Source organism: Glycine soja, chromosome 9 (genome assembly GCF_004193775.1).
Source record: "Glycine soja cultivar W05 chromosome 9, ASM419377v2, whole genome shotgun sequence".
Lineage (NCBI taxonomy): Eukaryota > Viridiplantae > Streptophyta > Magnoliopsida > Fabales > Fabaceae > Glycine > Glycine soja.
Genome location: NC_041010.1, coordinates 34830342 through 34848120, shown reverse-complemented (window position 1 = coordinate 34848120; position 17779 = coordinate 34830342). Strand labels below are relative to the sequence as shown.

Sequence of the window (17779 nt, the reverse complement as noted above, 5' to 3'; positions counted from 1 at the left end):
TTTTCTAAAGACTTCTTAAGTAATCAAGTGACAGGAGAAGCTTGATTTGGCATAATAAAGTCTTGTAGAGAGAAGAAATAGATGTCATTACAACTTTATCCCTTTGTACTTAAGTTGAGCTAATTGAGTGGAATGTAATTTGTGAAAAGATTAATTTTCATATATTGATAGTATAATTTTTTCAAAAAAAAAGTAAAATTTTTATGTAGTTAATCAGAAATTATTACAAAATAAATAATTATATCATACGTAACAATTTATAATTAAATTAAAATAGTAATACCTAAAAATACTTTTTTCTATTTCAAGCTCGTGACTATTTGATCACACAAAAAATAATTTTAACATTGTGTTTGGATGAGTCTCACAATTTAAAAAATTATAATTAGATAATAGTATAAAAAAGTATACTATTAACCCATTTTAATTAAATTCACTTTTAAATTCCAAAAGTTCAAAAAAAAAAAAATAGAATCCCTGCCTAACAGGTCAAAAACTAATCCCCTTCTACTCCTTTTCATACTCATGAAACTCAAGATTAAACTCTCACGTAAAGTGGTAAATCAATGTGAATATTTAAGGTACAAATTCAAAGTCTATATTGTTCTGTTTCTCCCACCGAAAAAAATTAAAAGGGAAAAGACCTCCAAACTCTAACAACTCTATAAAAACCCCACACACAACCCCTTTCCAAACCCCGTCCTTCTCAATCCTCTTATCTCTCTCTCTCTCTGTTCTCTCTCTCTCCCTCTCTCTCTCTGTTTCAAGTCTATTCAAAACAAAACCATTTTTTTCCCCTCCACACGGACACAAAGTAGCTACACAACACCATGTGTCATCCAACTCTTGACGTCACCAGCAATTGCAAATGCTGCAGCACTTCTCCTCCTGATTGCCCAATTTCAATCAAGGACCCTTTGATCTCCAAAAATCAAAACAACAACACATCATCACTACCACCACCTCCACCACCTCAACAACATAACAACACAACAACAACAACAACAAAAACAAAAACACCACCACCACCACCACCACCATCAACAACAACAACAAAAACAAAAGCAACAACAACATCAAAACCCCATAATTTCCCTGAATCCATCAAAGAAGTGTTCTCAATATCCAAAATTGCAATCCCAATGATCCTCACTGGCCTCCTCCTCTATTGCCGCTCCATGATCTCCATGCTCTTCCTTGGCCATCTTGGTGAGCTAGCTTTAGCTGGTGGCTCTCTAGCTGTTGGCTTTGCGAACATCACTGGCTACTCAATCCTCTCAGGCCTAGCTGTGGGAATGGAACCAATTTGTGGCCAAGCCTTTGGTGCCAAAAGATTCACCCTCCTTGGCCTCTGCTTGCAAAGAACCATTCTCCTTCTTCTTTTCACTTCCCTCCCCATAACACTTCTTTGGCTCTATATGAAGCAAATTCTCCTCCTTTGTGGCCAGGATGAGGCCATAGCCACACAAGCTCAACAATATCTTGTTTACTCCATTCCTGACCTCATAGCTCAATCCTTCCTACACCCTTTGAGAATTTACCTCAGAACCCAATCCATTACCCTCCCTCTCACCCTTTGTGCAAGCTTTTCAATCCTCCTTCACATACCCATCAACTATTTCCTTGTTGCTCACCTCAAGCTTGGAATCAAAGGGGTTGCTCTTGGTGGGGTGTGGACAAACTTCAACCTTGTGGCTTCCTTGATTCTCTACATAGTCTTCTCTAGCACTCACAAGAAAACATGGGGTGGTTTTTCCTTTGAATGTTTCACACAGTGGAAGTCTCTTCTCAATTTGGCCATTCCAAGCTGTGTTTCAGTGTGCTTGGAGTGGTGGTGGTATGAGATCATGATTTTGTTGTGTGGTTTGTTGGTGAACCCCAAGGCTACTGTGGCTTCAATGGGGATTTTGATTCAAACCACTTCTTTGCTTTACATTTTCCCTTCTTCATTGAGCTTCAGTGTGTCAACAAGAGTTGGCAACAAGCTTGGTGCACAGAAGCCCTCAAAGGCAAGGCTTTCTGCCATCGTGGGGTTGTCTTGCAGCTTCATGTCAGGTGTTTTGGCATTGTTTTTTGCTCTCATGGTTAGGAACACATGGGCTAGCATGTTCACAAAGGACAAGGAGATTATAACTTTGACATCTATGGTTTTACCTATAATTGGTCTTTGTGAGCTTGGGAATTGCCCTCAAACAACAGGGTGTGGGGTGCTGAGAGGCACAGCAAGGCCTAAAGTCGGTGCTAACATCAACTTGGGATGCTTCTACCTTGTGGGAATGCCTGTGTCAATTTGGTTGGCGTTTTTCACTGGCTATGATTTTCAAGGGCTCTGGCTTGGCCTTCTTGCAGCTCAAGGGTCTTGTGCAGTGACCATGTTGGTGGTTCTTTGTAGAACTGATTGGGAATTTGAGGCTCAAAGAGCTAAGAAACTCACAGGAATGGGTGTTGATCACAACCATCATGAGGTTGATGATCCAGAGAAGCCACTCAAACATGAAAGCAAGGAAGATTCTTTGCTGCTAGCTGACTCTGATGAAAATGAACAGTGATTGGTTTAATTGATCAACCACCCTTAAAGAGAAAACAAAAAAACTGAAGAGCGGAGGATAAGATATTTCGTAAATTTGTCTTTAACTGTATAGGGAAGTAGGGTAGAGACAGAGGATAACATTTTTATATTTATGATTTTTAGATAACATTAGATGCAGTTCCTTACGTGCTTTTTTTTGTGTTGTTTTAAAATTATAATCGGAGTTTCATTTCAGTAATTCACCTAATACAAGTTTACATTTAAAAAAATAGTATAAGTCACCGATGTGAAACTCCAATTTTGATTAAAAAAATAATACTGAAAGCACGTAAGGAAGGGCATCTAAGTTTTGTCCTTTAAGAAAATTCACTGGGGTCCCTCTCCTCTTGAGGACTTCTGCTATTTCCAGTAAAATTCAATTGCATCTTGCAGGGCATTGAATGTCATGGGAAGTAGGAAAATGTGGTGTCCAGGAGGAGTAACCATTATTTCTGTAACGTACTCTTTTTTGTTCAGCTTTACACAGAAGAAGAGAAGAGACCCTCATTTCATGATTTATGCTTATTACCACTGACTAGTCTGTTCCTCTATTTTCTACCTCAATGCATTCACCTTTTGTCTTCTCTCTCTCTTTGTCCATGTTCTCTAAAAGAAGTCATTATAAAAGCTACAACAAGCTTTAGAGAATCTGCCTACTCTATTTGGAGTTTTATTTTGGCAAATTATATGATCAAATAGAAAATGGAAAAGAGAAATATCTATATGAGAAAAAGAATTAAAGCAAAACCAGATTTATTCTAAAGTATAAGAATTTCTTAATATATTGAAATTTAACATTGACTTGAGAGTTAGGAGCTTCTATTTATGTATAGCAGCCAGCCTGACACTTATTTTGGGAATGAATTGCACATTGTTGTACCTTTAATGTATCAGTGGATATAAATAACGGGTTTCTCTTCTCACGCCACATAAATTGAAGCAAAGGCTTAGCTAGCTGTCTTTGGTTCCTTGTTACTAAACTAAGATCTTCGGTCCTATCATTGCTCTGCCATGGCACTTCAACCTATACCCAATTGACAACATTATTATATGTAGGAGATTTAGTCAAAGAAATTAATTATCAAGAGTTATTTTTAGAATTTGATTAGGCAAATAGTATATTTAAAGAAGTCCCTTTTAGCTGTTTCCAAGTGACAATCAGTTTTTTTATTTTGTTTTTTGGATTGCATAGATAGAGACTGGAGTTGGTTTCACTATCAAGTATTAATTTCATGATCCTCACATCTTGAAAAACTTGCTACTTGTGTTAATTCAACTTTTCCCTCTCCTTCTACTTATACATGGGACAAAATAAAATAATAGAAAAAGTACACCTCTCCCCGTTGGCATTGTACTAGGAAAGATCTCAACTATCAAATATTGTTTGCCTAAAATAAGATGGGGATCATAACAAACGTGGAGTCACTAGCAATTCAGATCACAAGATCAATCATTCATGGCGCAGAGTTTGACCAATTGATATAATGAGGAGTTTCTATTTGTTAAAGGACCACATTAAATGGATATGTGCAAATCTATGTTTTAATGTTCTCAAGTGGTGGAAATTTGTCGTGGAGTTAGCAAGTACAAGGTAATCTCACTCAGAGTGAAGATTGTAGTATTTTGGAGTGTAAAAAATGTTTAGAACTTGAATTTTAAGTCAAACTCACTCACGGGTAGGACAACAATTTAAGGCATGAAATTGGGGTGCCATTGCCCAACGCCGGCAACTAAGTGGTCTGTCTTGGTTTCCTCTCCTACTTTTATGGTTGTTGTTCCTTTTGTCTGAATTTGAACTTTTTTTTTCTTTTTAATATGAAATATCCTTTAGTCAAGAATTAAAGATTGATTTCTTGGGATACTGAGATGTATTTAAAGGTTAATTTTTTTAACAAATGTTCTTCTATATACACAAATCTAAAGATCAAATACCAAAATAGAAGTATATATATTTAAAAAACATGATTATCTACCAATTGTTTCATAATAGTTAGTGAATTTGTGCTTTGTGGGACTGATCATGACACTGTCCAAAACTTTTGGTGGGCATGATGTGGTCTTTTACTATTAAATAGAATAAGATGCAACAAAAAATAAAAACCATTAGTTAAGCACAAAATGGGATGGGTACTTTTTGTGCAGATAAGCAGAGGAATTTATGCACATTCATATTTTCAAAGTAAAAGAGCACTGCAACTTGCAGATCAAGTTGCACATTGATTTAATGGGGGTAACAGATTCTTATGAAGAGTCACCAGTAAGACATTTTTATTTGGGGGGGACGAAATCTTCGCACCCTCTTTGCTTAGCTTTGTTGCTTTCATTATTAATTGATAACAATAATAAGGATGACACTATCTTTGTTGGAAATCAACGTAGAGTCTGGGAATTGGGGAATCAATTTTTCTCCTTTTTTATTTTATTTTACTCTTTCTCTTATTAAAATTGGGATGAAGTTGATAGAAATATTGGATAGCTTATTCTACCACGATTCCTCAAAATTCCTTTGCTAAGGAGCTTGTGTTAAAGGACAAGTATATACTTTTACAATAAATTGACTTGTTTTGGTTTTGATCACTTGGCTTTGATTCTTCAGACTTTTTAATGTTCCATGACTAACAAAATTGTATTCGGATAATTTTTTTCTTTCAATTTTATTAACGAATTGGTTGGTGACAAAGGTTATTGGAGCAACAGTATGTGACAAATTCAAGTGCACGTACGGTTTTATTATCACTTGGTTTGTTTAAGTAAAAAAAAAAAAATTGTTTTAGTGCTTGATGTAGCATCAAACAACAGCACCACTCATTTTATCATAATTTTAGCTAGCAAGATAACATAAACAAGGTTGTGAAGTAGACATTTACGAGATAAAACTATACAAAAAAAGAAAAAGATCAAACTTAAAAACTTGAAACCAGGGGATTATTTGGAGGATGTTCTAAAAGTCAACGAGTCTTTAAGGATAATTAAGAAACATTTTTTTAAGAAACATTTTAGAGAATATTAGTTGATTAATTGAGTTTATTTGAGTTAATATAAACTGATTGCGTATAAAATATTTGTTAAGAGGAAAAGATTATCTTAAAATGAACTTATCTTTGAGTCTCTGCTGAATGATAAAAATTCATATATATCACCAGAGTTCCTAACTCCAAATGACAGCTCCTCTAATAACCTTCTATATATCTTGCCTAAATGATTACGATTAAACATGATGCACATCACCAATATATTTACTTTCAAACATTTAAATTTTAATCTATCAAATCCAATAGTATTATTCAAAAATTAAGGAAATAATAAAAATTATCTCATAGAAATTAAAAAGAAACATTTTTGAAAATAAAATCAGGTTGAAACTCTTCTATTGTGTAAATATTCTTTACATTTGGAGTTTTTTTCTATTTTGACGGAGATGTTATCTCTTTTATTAAATTTATTTAGAAAATTGATAATTATATATATATTTTTATTTCACAATCACTTCATTTTTTTCTTTATCTTTTTTTTTTATCCTATCACATCTGTCACTTTCTCTTTTTATCTTTTTTTTTTTATCTCTCTTATCTACCTCCTTCCTCCCAAAATGGGATGGATGTTAATAAGGCTCACTTATTTATTATTCATAATTTTTTTATTAAAAAAACTCTGTCCAGGTGGTACATTTTTTTTTATTCATTGTTCAGGTGTTATCTGATTAGACTCTGCACACATAGTATAATGGTGTACAAGCAGCTAACGGGAAACAGAAAAGTCCGAGAATGAAATGTCATGCATTTAAAAAGAGCAATGTTGTTGATAAAAGTCAATCATCAGGTGTCATATGATTAGATTTCCATCATTAATTTTTTTGTTTATGATTTAGTATCTTGAAAAAAAAAATGTAAAAAATGTGGTTGACTTTTATATGATGGTCAACTGATTTATTTGATGTTATAATAGATTATTTATATTGGGATTGTGGTTTGTAGATTCTATATGAATTGTAATGATTAAGAAATACAGATTATTTAATAACTTATTAGTCTTTTTAAGTTATCATGTAATATGTAAATACATTTTTTTTTTATTTTAATCACTATGTGCAAGTATATTAGTATTTCCCCTCTGAGTAGCATAAAATAATTGTATTTCTTATATGTTAACCTTTTATATATATAAAGATCAATGTGTATGATTTGGCAAATTCATACGTATATGCTAAAATTAATTTATTAATATAATCGTTAAATTATGTTATAATATATATCATATTATTATTTATTCTAAGTTTTAGATAACAGATATTTAACTTGTAGGTATTTTTTATTTGATAAGATTTAATTATATTTTAAAAGGGATATATTCTACATTAAAATAAAGAAATATAATGATTTATTAATTAGTTGTATAACTATTTGGAATTATACAGACTCTATTTATTACATGCAAATTTTTAATGTAATGGTTGAATATTCATTAGGATCTAGTCGTGGAGTATTTGAGTAGTATATGTATGATATCATAAAATCTAATCTGAAAGTGATCATTGAATAAAAGAAATGTGTAATTATTGACTTAATAAATGTTAACATTTGTATAAAAAAAATTGTTAAGATTAATGTTAATGTCACATCTTATATGTCTAGGTCAAAAATTAGTTAAACAAAAGTCAAACTCAAGTTTTTTTTAAATAAGTACGTCTAGGTCAAAAATTTAATTAGAGTTGTTTAAATAAATAGTCAAATTTGAGCAATACATTTTTTTCAATAGGTTAGCATAAAATTCTAGTGCTTAAGTCAGTTCAACTCATTTAATCTAATCAAGAATATAAAGTATACAAATAAAGAGAAAATTATGGTATTTTAAGATATTTGAAAGAGAAATCTATGGTTAGTGTTGGGGTTGTAGTGTGTGAAATACACATTCAAAAAAGAGAAAATGGAAAATATTGTGTATGCCTAATCAATAGACCGGGGAAAATGTGAATCACATTCTTCAAATTGTGTATTATAATTTATAATATACGAGAAGATTCAAAAGAGACAAAAAAAAAAGTAAACATATGCAACTCATATTTTGGGTTGATTCGACAAACAATTAATATTAATTACTATTACACGTGAAAAAAAAAAATCAATCACAAAAATTAGAATTTAACGCATCTAGAGTGAGAGAAATGCATGCACTTTACAAGATAAAGAGTAATGATAACAATTAATTAAAAATCAATGATTGATGTAATTAATTTTATATGTATTTTTTTATCACAATTTTCAAACGGTTTTTTAATAAATAAATAAATGTGAGTACATTTTATTCTCTAAAATACATCCCTCGTTCAAGCATTCGTTTTATTTTAGTAAGGAAGCACTATTAAGGGATAAAACACAATAATGTGCTTATATTTTACTCTCTAGAGTATATCTCATCATTTTAGTTTTTAGACGAAACCAAATTGCCATTATTTATTGAACTTATAATAGTTTGTCTTCCAATGACTTTTTTATAATAATTTATATGATTCTTACGAGTTTACCCTATTGTATGGCAATAGTTTTTTTTTATAAAAAAAATGATATAATTGTTATTGTTCAAGTTAGCTAGCAGAGCTTGCAGTTAAAAAAAAAAAAAAAAAAAGTTAACAGAGCTTCATAATCATATGACAGAATATTGAGCAAGACCGTACAATTCAGGATAGAATCACAGGTAGATTCTATATAATTTCATTAATTTTTTCCACAGATGTATAACATATATATATATATATATATATATATATATATATATATATATATATATATATATATATATATATATATATATATATATATATTACTTCTAGGTTGTGTTGTGTATATAGACTTTTTGTGCGCCATGCTCAATCAAGAACATCACAAGATTCCTGGACCAATTGCAGACTCCAAGAACGGGAATAATGTAATTATTTTATGTCATCGTAAACTTGATATCTTTATAAAAGATATATCTCCTCAACATTTAATTAGTGAATCTGACGATAGATGCAAGAAAATAATCATTAAAACTTTTGATGGTATAGAAAATGTAATCTAGTTATTATAAAACAAAATATGCAGCTATATAAACGAATAATTAAAATTCAAAATCTAAATATAATTGTTGCAATTATAACTATTACTCTTTATTGATAATTATTTACTTGTGCTATATTTAAATCTAGGGGAAGAGACTTTTTTTTATTGGTAGGAATTGAGAACAAATATTAAAAAGTTCACAACAATTCTAGCACCCTGCTTAATTAACTATACTTTCTTGATATTTAGGGGGGGAAAAGACTAATTTCTCGTAGTAAACCAAAAATCAAATTTTGAAAGAAAAAAATATATTCATATTTAGTATTTGATTATTACTCAAACAATATTTTTATATGTTTTTAATCTTTGTGTTTTAATTTTGATCCATGTAAGACTGTTTTATTGATTTTTAGTCCATGCAAATTTATATTTTTTAATTTTGATTCGTATAAGTTTTTTTGGTTTATTTTCAATCCTGATAAGTGTGTGTTTTTTTAATTTTAGTCTCTTTGAGAATAATTTAATTTTTTTTTCATTTATAGGTTATGTTGGACATGTCATTTCAGTTAAATTTTTTTTTTATTAGTTAAAAGTTGTGTATGATCATAATTAAGATGAAATCAAAATGCTTATAAAAAAAACAGATGAAATCAAAATAGAAAGGTTATAAGAGGATAGTAAAACCAGAAGCTACATGTGATCAGAAAACATGTCAAGATGCAGACTGAATAAAAATCTTGAAGAACATATCTACATTTTTCAGAAGTAGAATTAATATGTCATGCAATAATAGAATAGTCTTAAATTTGCATTGAAACATGTTCAAAAATAAAAGCTATATATTATATGACAAAATACTGATGCAAACCAAGTGAACAATTCGAAGTAAAATTGATGGACATGCAATGAAGACATTCAAAAGCAAGATGTGAGTATTTTGAAGATTTTTAGTTTTTCATAAACATGTGAATATTTTGAAGATTTTTAGTTTTTCAAAAGCAAAAATCTCAGAAGCCGTCGAGGAATATTCCATTGAGGAAATTTAGCTAAAAAAACTGTTTGAATTAAAAGAGAGAGAGAGAGAGAGAGACTATGTATTAAATGAACGGTTGGTTATCTTAGAGAGAGAAAAATTCCAGAAGCAATAATAATAATAATAATAGTTAAAGATAATTGTGCTAAAAAAATGTTTTTGGAAGGTTTATTTCGCAACAAGAGCTTTTTTTTTTTTTTGGGGGGGGGGGGGGGGGGGGTGATTTTACTTCTCTTAATAGATGAAAAAAATTGTGTTAATATTTTGTTGGATAGAAATTTTAGAGTTTCTCATTTTTATAGAAAAGGAAATGAGTGTGTGAATCTTTTAGCGAATCATGACACAATTTTAACAGATTTTTTGTGATATGATATGTTAATTCTTTTTTGTAAAGAAATCTGTTTTAGAAATAGGCTTGACCTCCCTTACTATAAGATTGGCATGATGTATCTTTTTTTTGGCATGGGTTTTGGTTGTTGTCACTCCATACTTTCCTGTTTTTTCATCTTTTTGGACATAAATATAATTTTCAAGTGAGCTTATGATGGTTGAGATAGGAGGTGTTAACATATATAGTTAAGATAGGATGTCCTATCTCATTATCATTCTTTAGCTCACCTTTCCAAAAATATATATTAAAAATAACAGTTCATACAACTTCTAAACAACTTTTTATTGAGACATGTTCCACAAGCAACTAGCAAGTTTGGAGCCAAAAGTTTTATTCAGATTTAAATATGTTTTGTTAGTTTTAATTACTTACTTGATTTTTATAGTTTTATTATTTATACTTTTTAGTCTTTATATTTTGAAAATTGTTTTTTTTAGTCCTTATAATTTATATTTTAATTCTTTTTTAGTCTCTATAGTTTGAAACTGATCTTTTTAGTCCTTATAATTTATATGTTAATTCTATTTTAGTTTATATAGTTAGAAAGTGATATTTATAGTCCTTATAATTTATATTTTATTTCTTTTTTAGTCCTTATCATCAAAATATGAGTAATATTATCAATTATAATTAATTGCAAAAATATTAGCAAGTAATTTATAACTAATTTATCTCAAGATAATTTGTAATAAAAAAATAGTTGATAATTTATAACTAATTTGTAGCTAATTATTTTTATATATATTTTTTATAGTAAGGACTAAAAGGTAATTAAAATACAAATTATAGGAATTAAAAAGATCACTTTCAAACTATAGGAACTAAAAAAGAATTAAAATATAAATTATAAGGACTAAAAAGATCATTTTTAAATTATAGGGACTAAAAAAGAATTAAAATATAAATTATAGAAACTAAAAAAATCACTTTTAAATTATAGAGACTAAAAGATACGAATTGTGAAACTATAAAGACTAAATGAATAATTTAATATTTTTTTATATATGTAATATAGTTCATTTTGATTTTAGTATCTAAACTTTATTTTTTTATTTTTTTATCTAAAACATTTTTATGTTTGATTTTAATGCCTATGGTTAGTTAGGATCTAAGTAATGATATGAAAAACTGTATCACATTATTATATAAGTGATGAGATATATAATAGACCAATGAAGTACCATATTATTATTTAGCATATCCAAACTGATGAGAGATATAAAAACAAATATAAAAAAATTTAGGTAGTAAAATCGAAAAAAGTAAAATTTAGATAATAAAAAAATAAGTTATATTATTACAGATATAAAAATATATTTAAATTTTATATTAGTTAATTAAAAACACATTTAAATATTTAAATTAACATATATATTCATCTTCATTGTGTTGTTGCATCACTAAAAAATAACTTCATTGTGTGGGGAATAAGATGTGCGTTTCAATGGATAAGCCTTTGCATAACTTAATTAACCAGCTATCATTTTTAAAAAAGAATTAACCAGCTATCATGCCATAAATAACAATAGCAAAAAAATATATATATTAATTAGCTTTATCCATTAGCAAAGATAACATTATAAGCATTGAAGAGAAGATGTCACAAATAACATGAGCTGTGTCTCCAAACCGGTTTACATTCAAAGTTTCAATAAGTTTCTAAGTTCATTGATTAGCTAAAGCATGTTTTCTTGCCTACAATGAGATGATTCATTCATTTACAATAAAATAATATAAATCTACAGTAGAGCCGTCTTAATCAGTAGTCTTCAATGTGCTTGGGATGCTTATTGCATTATCTATATATCTTTACTGATTAAAGAATACTAAAAATTATTACACCCATAATTAAGCTATACTATGCACATCTATAAACTATATATTATATGAAACACACCATAGGCAGATTAGGTCAACATGTCAGTGTTATACATAAATTTATATCGTCAAATTATATTTATTTTCATAAAGCACTGTAATCAATTAACTAAATTTATTTTATTTAAGTTTTATTTAAATTTTAGCTATAATTATTTTTATTTAATTATGTTAGTTATTTAATTAATCTTATTCCGATCCTTCGAATAACAATAACTTAAATATTTCTATTTCATTTTAAAATTCAAATTTCTATATATATATATATATATATATATATATATATATATATATATTTATCTAAAAATAAATTTAATATTTTCATACATTCCGTGCTGAATGTCATCTCAAATGGTTACCAGATTGTGCGTTGGCTGATCCGGCTCAACAAAAGATGCTTAAATTTCCAAAAAAAAAAATGCCTGATTAGTTTTGTTGATTTATTACTACGATGTACTAATTATAAAATTAATAGTAATGTGTTAGCCGTTGGACCACCTGCATTCCAAATGATACAAAGGCTAACATATGATGCCAAGTGGTAACATATGACCTACTTAGTTGGCCTCTTTATGGGTTGACCTACAATAATAATGATAAGAATAAGATGCTAGCTAGTGTATCTTGAGTGTTCAGAAAGGTCATATATAATGAATCCTCCCGTTAGCCATAACTATATGATGATGTGGATCCATGCCCCTTTCAATGGATATTTGTTCGTCATCCAAATTAACTCAGAGATCAACAAGGAAAATATTAAGATATTTTGGCCGGATTAATTATTTCAAAATAAAAAATTGTTCATTGGATCACATTCATGAAAGTATGTAAACATGCATGACACAATTTGATAATATTATAATCAACCCAGATTATATTGTGAATCATTACTAGTTTTGCATGAATTGCATGGCAAATCATTCTTTAGTTTTGATTAAGGGGTCACTAAAGGAACACACAGATTATATAATTGGGGGTATTTAATTACGACTATGTTGAATTTATCTTGTTGATATTATATTTTGCTTGAGTTAGAACTTATATATTGACAACTTGAGCTCCAACCTCATCATTGGCTTGGGGCAACATCCCTGATCACCCATCTTGCTCTTAAAGACACTACCTAAAAGTTTTTAATTTAATTTTATGGTAATTAATTAATTGTTTCATATTAATTACTAATTTGGACTAATAACATGTTGGTCTGATTAAGATTATGTAGGGTTCCCTTATATAAAGTTTAAATTCAAAATTTATGGATAAAAAATGTAATTTAAATGAGAGATTTGTAATAGTTCATGTCTCTAACATAAAATAGTTATTAAAAAAATAGTAAATGTTTTACACCAATATTGTGACTCCAAATTTTTGCAAATATAGACTAGATTTATCATATGCTAACCAATCCACAAATATTTCAGTGAAAATAATCATTTGTTCATTAACTTTGCTTCTATTGATATAATTTTTACTCAAAATAAGATAAATTATTTGTATTATATAGATATCAAATGTTTATAACTAACAATATAATGTGTCATATATTAATAAACAATTATACCCACAAGATGTGATGTAGGTGGCAAGTAATTTGGGTCTTTTAGGTATATGTCAAAGATTTGATTGTCGGTTATGTGTGAATAGAGGAGTATTTCTTCGGGTGATTAATCATATAGCTGTATACATGTCATGTTAATAATGATTTTGATGTCATGTTTTATACATGGATGATTAAACTAATTGGATTTTCTTCCAAATTAAACAAAAGACTTAATTACAAATTTTATCATTCAAGTTTTATTATCACGAATTTTATTATCCAATTTTCATAATTTCGTGAATTTTACTCATGAAGTTTTTTTTTTCACAAATCTTGTCATTCAATTTTCAATCGTTCACAAATTTTATCATCAAAATTTTCAATTTTTATATATTTTATCATCACATTGTTAACAAAATAATGTAAAAAGTTAATTTTCTATATTTTATAAATTGATTTTAATTATAATTAATGTAAAAAAGTGACTTTACTTTAGTTGTAGTTATTACCGATATAAAAAATCATTTTCCTACATAAATTATAAGTACAACTGATATCAAAAGTCAAAATCATCTATCTTTAATAAATTTTTTCCGAAATCACCTAGTTAGTATATAGTTTTACAAAACATCCTAGTTTAAAAAAAAAAAAAAAAAAAAAAAAGTCCATCAATGGTGATAATATACAAAAAAAATTGGGTGATAAAATTAGTTAAAATAAAATTTGAATGATAAAATTTATTAGTAATCCTAAACAAAACGGATGTAAATATATTATCATGTAATTAATAGTTGCTTACTTTCATTAAAGTGGCCGATATACAACCTTTGGTTACTCTCAAAATATTTCATGAGACATATGCCAATACCGAAATCAAATAGAAAAATGAATTTGAAGTATTAAAAACATATTTTTGTAATGAAGATCATGAATGCATGTAATGGAGACAAATTTGAAAGAATTGATGTAGAAATAAGAGGGTTGGCTGCTAACTCTGACCATTTGAAAATGAACAGTTGAGTAAAATACAAACCTATAGCACCCTCTTACGAGACAAGACGCCTTACGGAAACAAAATTGTACGTCGGCATGTAAATCAAATAGTGAAAATCATGGGCAAATCTCTTGGTTACCCTTCAATTTTCAAATCAAAACGTAATCTTGTGGCTATTTTTGTGAACTTGAATAGCCGCATGACGTGTCAATTTGGATCTCTTGGTGGTGATGAAAATGCAAAATGCACGTTTTCTAATCTCTTGGTATCTCTATTTCTTTATATCTCAATCATACAGCCACAGAATCCCACAGCTCATGGACGGTTAGGGCATGCCATAGACTTATCTTGGATTCTATAGAGATGGGGTGCTTAGTTTCCCTTCAAACCGTGCAAATAAATTATTGTCATTATTACAATTAATGAAGAAAGTCAAGGCAATAAGGATTATTGTCGTAAATTATATTTATATATATATATATATATATATATATATATATATATATATTAGTTTTTTCTACGCTAAAAATCACAAATGTCTCTCAATCTACTGGATCACTAGCGGTGTGTGACTAACATTGACCCAATGATATTTTGCACATATAGAAATTGAACATGAATTCTCTCGTTAAATAGATTGTTTTCACTTATTTAAATATAATAGAATCTTGTCTATCCTTTAGATTAAATTATATATACTACTTTGTTACTACATCTAAGACATTTTTTTTTTAATTTACTTACTTTTCTAATAAGATTCTTTTGTAAGATGTCTCTTGATTTATCAAAAACACTTAATTACTTTATAATAATCATTATAAATTAATAATATAAATTCATTCTTTCGATTATGAAAATTGGAGGGAGATGACTACTATACATTAATTTTTTTTTTGAAGAAATATACACTAATTAATTAGGTGAAAAGAATAAGATGATGAGTCACAATAATTTTGACCAAATAATAAAAATTATTAATAAATTTAATGTTAATAATTAAATCAACTAATTTTCTTAATAGGTGTTTATTAGTTAAATGAGTCACACCCTTTGGGGGCCCCTTGTATAAAAAAGGTTAAATGAGTCATACAAAAAGAAGTAGCAATTAATTTTCTATTTGTATTGAAATTATTTATTTTTTTCTTCTGGAGTGTAATGATTATATACCGTTAGTATAAAACTATTTTATATTCTCAAGCCAATTCAATTTTTATATTTCTCCATTTAGAGGTCATATCATTTTAATTAAATTAAAAAACCTAAAAGATGGGGTTTAGATTTTGAGATAGAGAAGTGGGTAGGAGGAGGGTGACCAAGAAAAATAAGGGATTTGAGTTTTGAGATAAGGGATTGGGTGAGGGTATGGTCGAAAGAAATAGGGGTTAGAGATTTAAGATGGGGGGGTATCTGTTAAAATTGAGGGGTTAGGATTTTGATATGTGGAAGCGATGCGTAGGAAGGTAGTAAAAAAAAGAAAAATAGGGGATTGGGATTTTGATATAGGGGAGTAGGGCAAAGGAGAGTATCCTTAAAAAAGAGGGGGTTGAGGTTTTGAGATGAGGGAATAGAGCGAAAGAGGATGATAAAAATAAAAATGAAAATAGGAGTTAAGATTTTGATATCAAAGAATAGGCGAAAAATGCGAGGAGCAAGGGTTGGGATTTTAGATGAGAAAGTTGGGAGGAGGAGGGTAAAAGAAAAAAAAAAAATGTAGGGTTTGAGTTATGAGATTGGAGAGATGTATAGAAGCCTACTAAAAAAATAATTTTTAACAACAAACGTTAAAAAACGCTGCTAGCAAGCCATGGAGTATCTTGACAACTACATGTAAGAAAGCGCTATCTAGGTTTTTTTTTTCGTAAATATACTTTTTTCTTATTTTTCTTAATTTACATTATTTTTTAATTTAATTTCCAATATATACTATTTGAGACTTTCTCTCTCTTTTTTATTTTTTTAATTTAAAATATTATAAAATATAAATATTATATTATATAATTTTTTTAATTGGTTTTAAAATTACTTATTTATTAAATTAAATTTTATAATTTTTTTATTTTTTTAAAGAAAAAATATACAGATAAAGAAAAATAAAAAATTGGATAAAATTAGAATACAATTTTTAGTTACTTTGTATGTAATTTTGTAGTTAAATTTATGTGCTGTTAATATTTTTTTTGTTATTTTCATTAATTAAAAAAATAAGAAAATTAGTTAGTAGTATTAAAATAAACTAAAAAAATAGTAAAAAAAATAATTAATACATCTATCTTTTAATAGACATAAAATTTCAAAGAGCAATAACTGTTATATTGAAAATATCTTTAAAAATATTTATTTAACAGTTATTTTTTGCTTAAGTGATAAGAATTGATATTTTTATTATTTATGACTATGAAAAGAAAAGATTAAAATATCCAAAAGATATTAATAACTACTAAATATGATTTATTTTTTATAATAAAAATATATTAAAAATATCTTTAAAACTCGAATCAGCAAGAATATGAACGAAATCAATGGGATCCTGATTCAAGTGAAAGATGAAGAAAATGAACGGAAAAGTAGAAAAAATGTGAAATTTGTCGGATAACAGAAACAATTGTCATAACATATCTACATCTTAAGTTTTTCAATTCCTTAACCAAGTGCAATTGTTTAAGTATCTTATTAATAATGTAATATAATGTTCTTCTATAAATAAGTTGTTAAACAAAAAGTCTTCTTATTTTTTAATTAAGTTTAATGACATAAAGAAACTAATTATATTTAGTAATATAATTATATTAGAAAATTCATATTTTAAATACAAATATTCACATAAAAATATGTTAAGTAAATTAAATAATAAAATAAAAATAATTATATTTAATAATATCATTTTCTTTATAAAAAATTATAAAATTATAAAATTTAATTTAATAAATAATTAATTTTAGAACCAATTAAAAAATTATATAATATAATATTTATATTTTATAATATTTTAAATTAAAATAAACAAAGAGAAGAGAGAAAGTCTCAAGTAATGTATATTAGAAATTAGATTATAAAGTAGTGTAGAAAAAAAAAACAGTTTTCTTACATTGCTATTAGTTGAGATTTTTTAATTGAGTGTTAAGTACTTTTTAGAAGAAAAAAATGTTCCATTTTAATTATTATTAAAAAAAATTAAGATAATATTAATTATTATTTAATTAATATATAGTTATTTTTACCTAATTTTTAACTATTTTAAGTATTTATAGTGAAATAAAAATAAAGCATAATAAATGATAGATAAATTAATTAATAAGATAAACAAAGGGGTAGAAAATATTAGATAAAAAGTTATTT

General features: G+C 27.7%; 1 protein-coding gene across 1 annotated transcript; it reads left to right on the top strand.

Moving 5' to 3' along the window:
• The first annotated feature begins 707 nt into the window (after positions 1 to 707).
• Positions 708 to 3152, top strand: LOC114367207 (protein DETOXIFICATION 49-like). Its single transcript, XM_028324346.1, has one exon. The coding sequence runs from the start codon at positions 831 to 833 to the stop codon at positions 2547 to 2549; it is 1719 nt and encodes a 572-aa protein (XP_028180147.1). The 5' UTR covers positions 708 to 830; the 3' UTR covers positions 2550 to 3152.
• Positions 3153 to 17779: the final 14627 nt, after the last annotated feature.

What these genes read in the sequence shown, in the direction of transcription:
- LOC114367207 (XM_028324346.1), top strand. Translation starts at nt 831, where the DNA reads ATGTGTCATCCAACTCTTGACGTCACCAGCAATTGCAAATGCTGCAGC.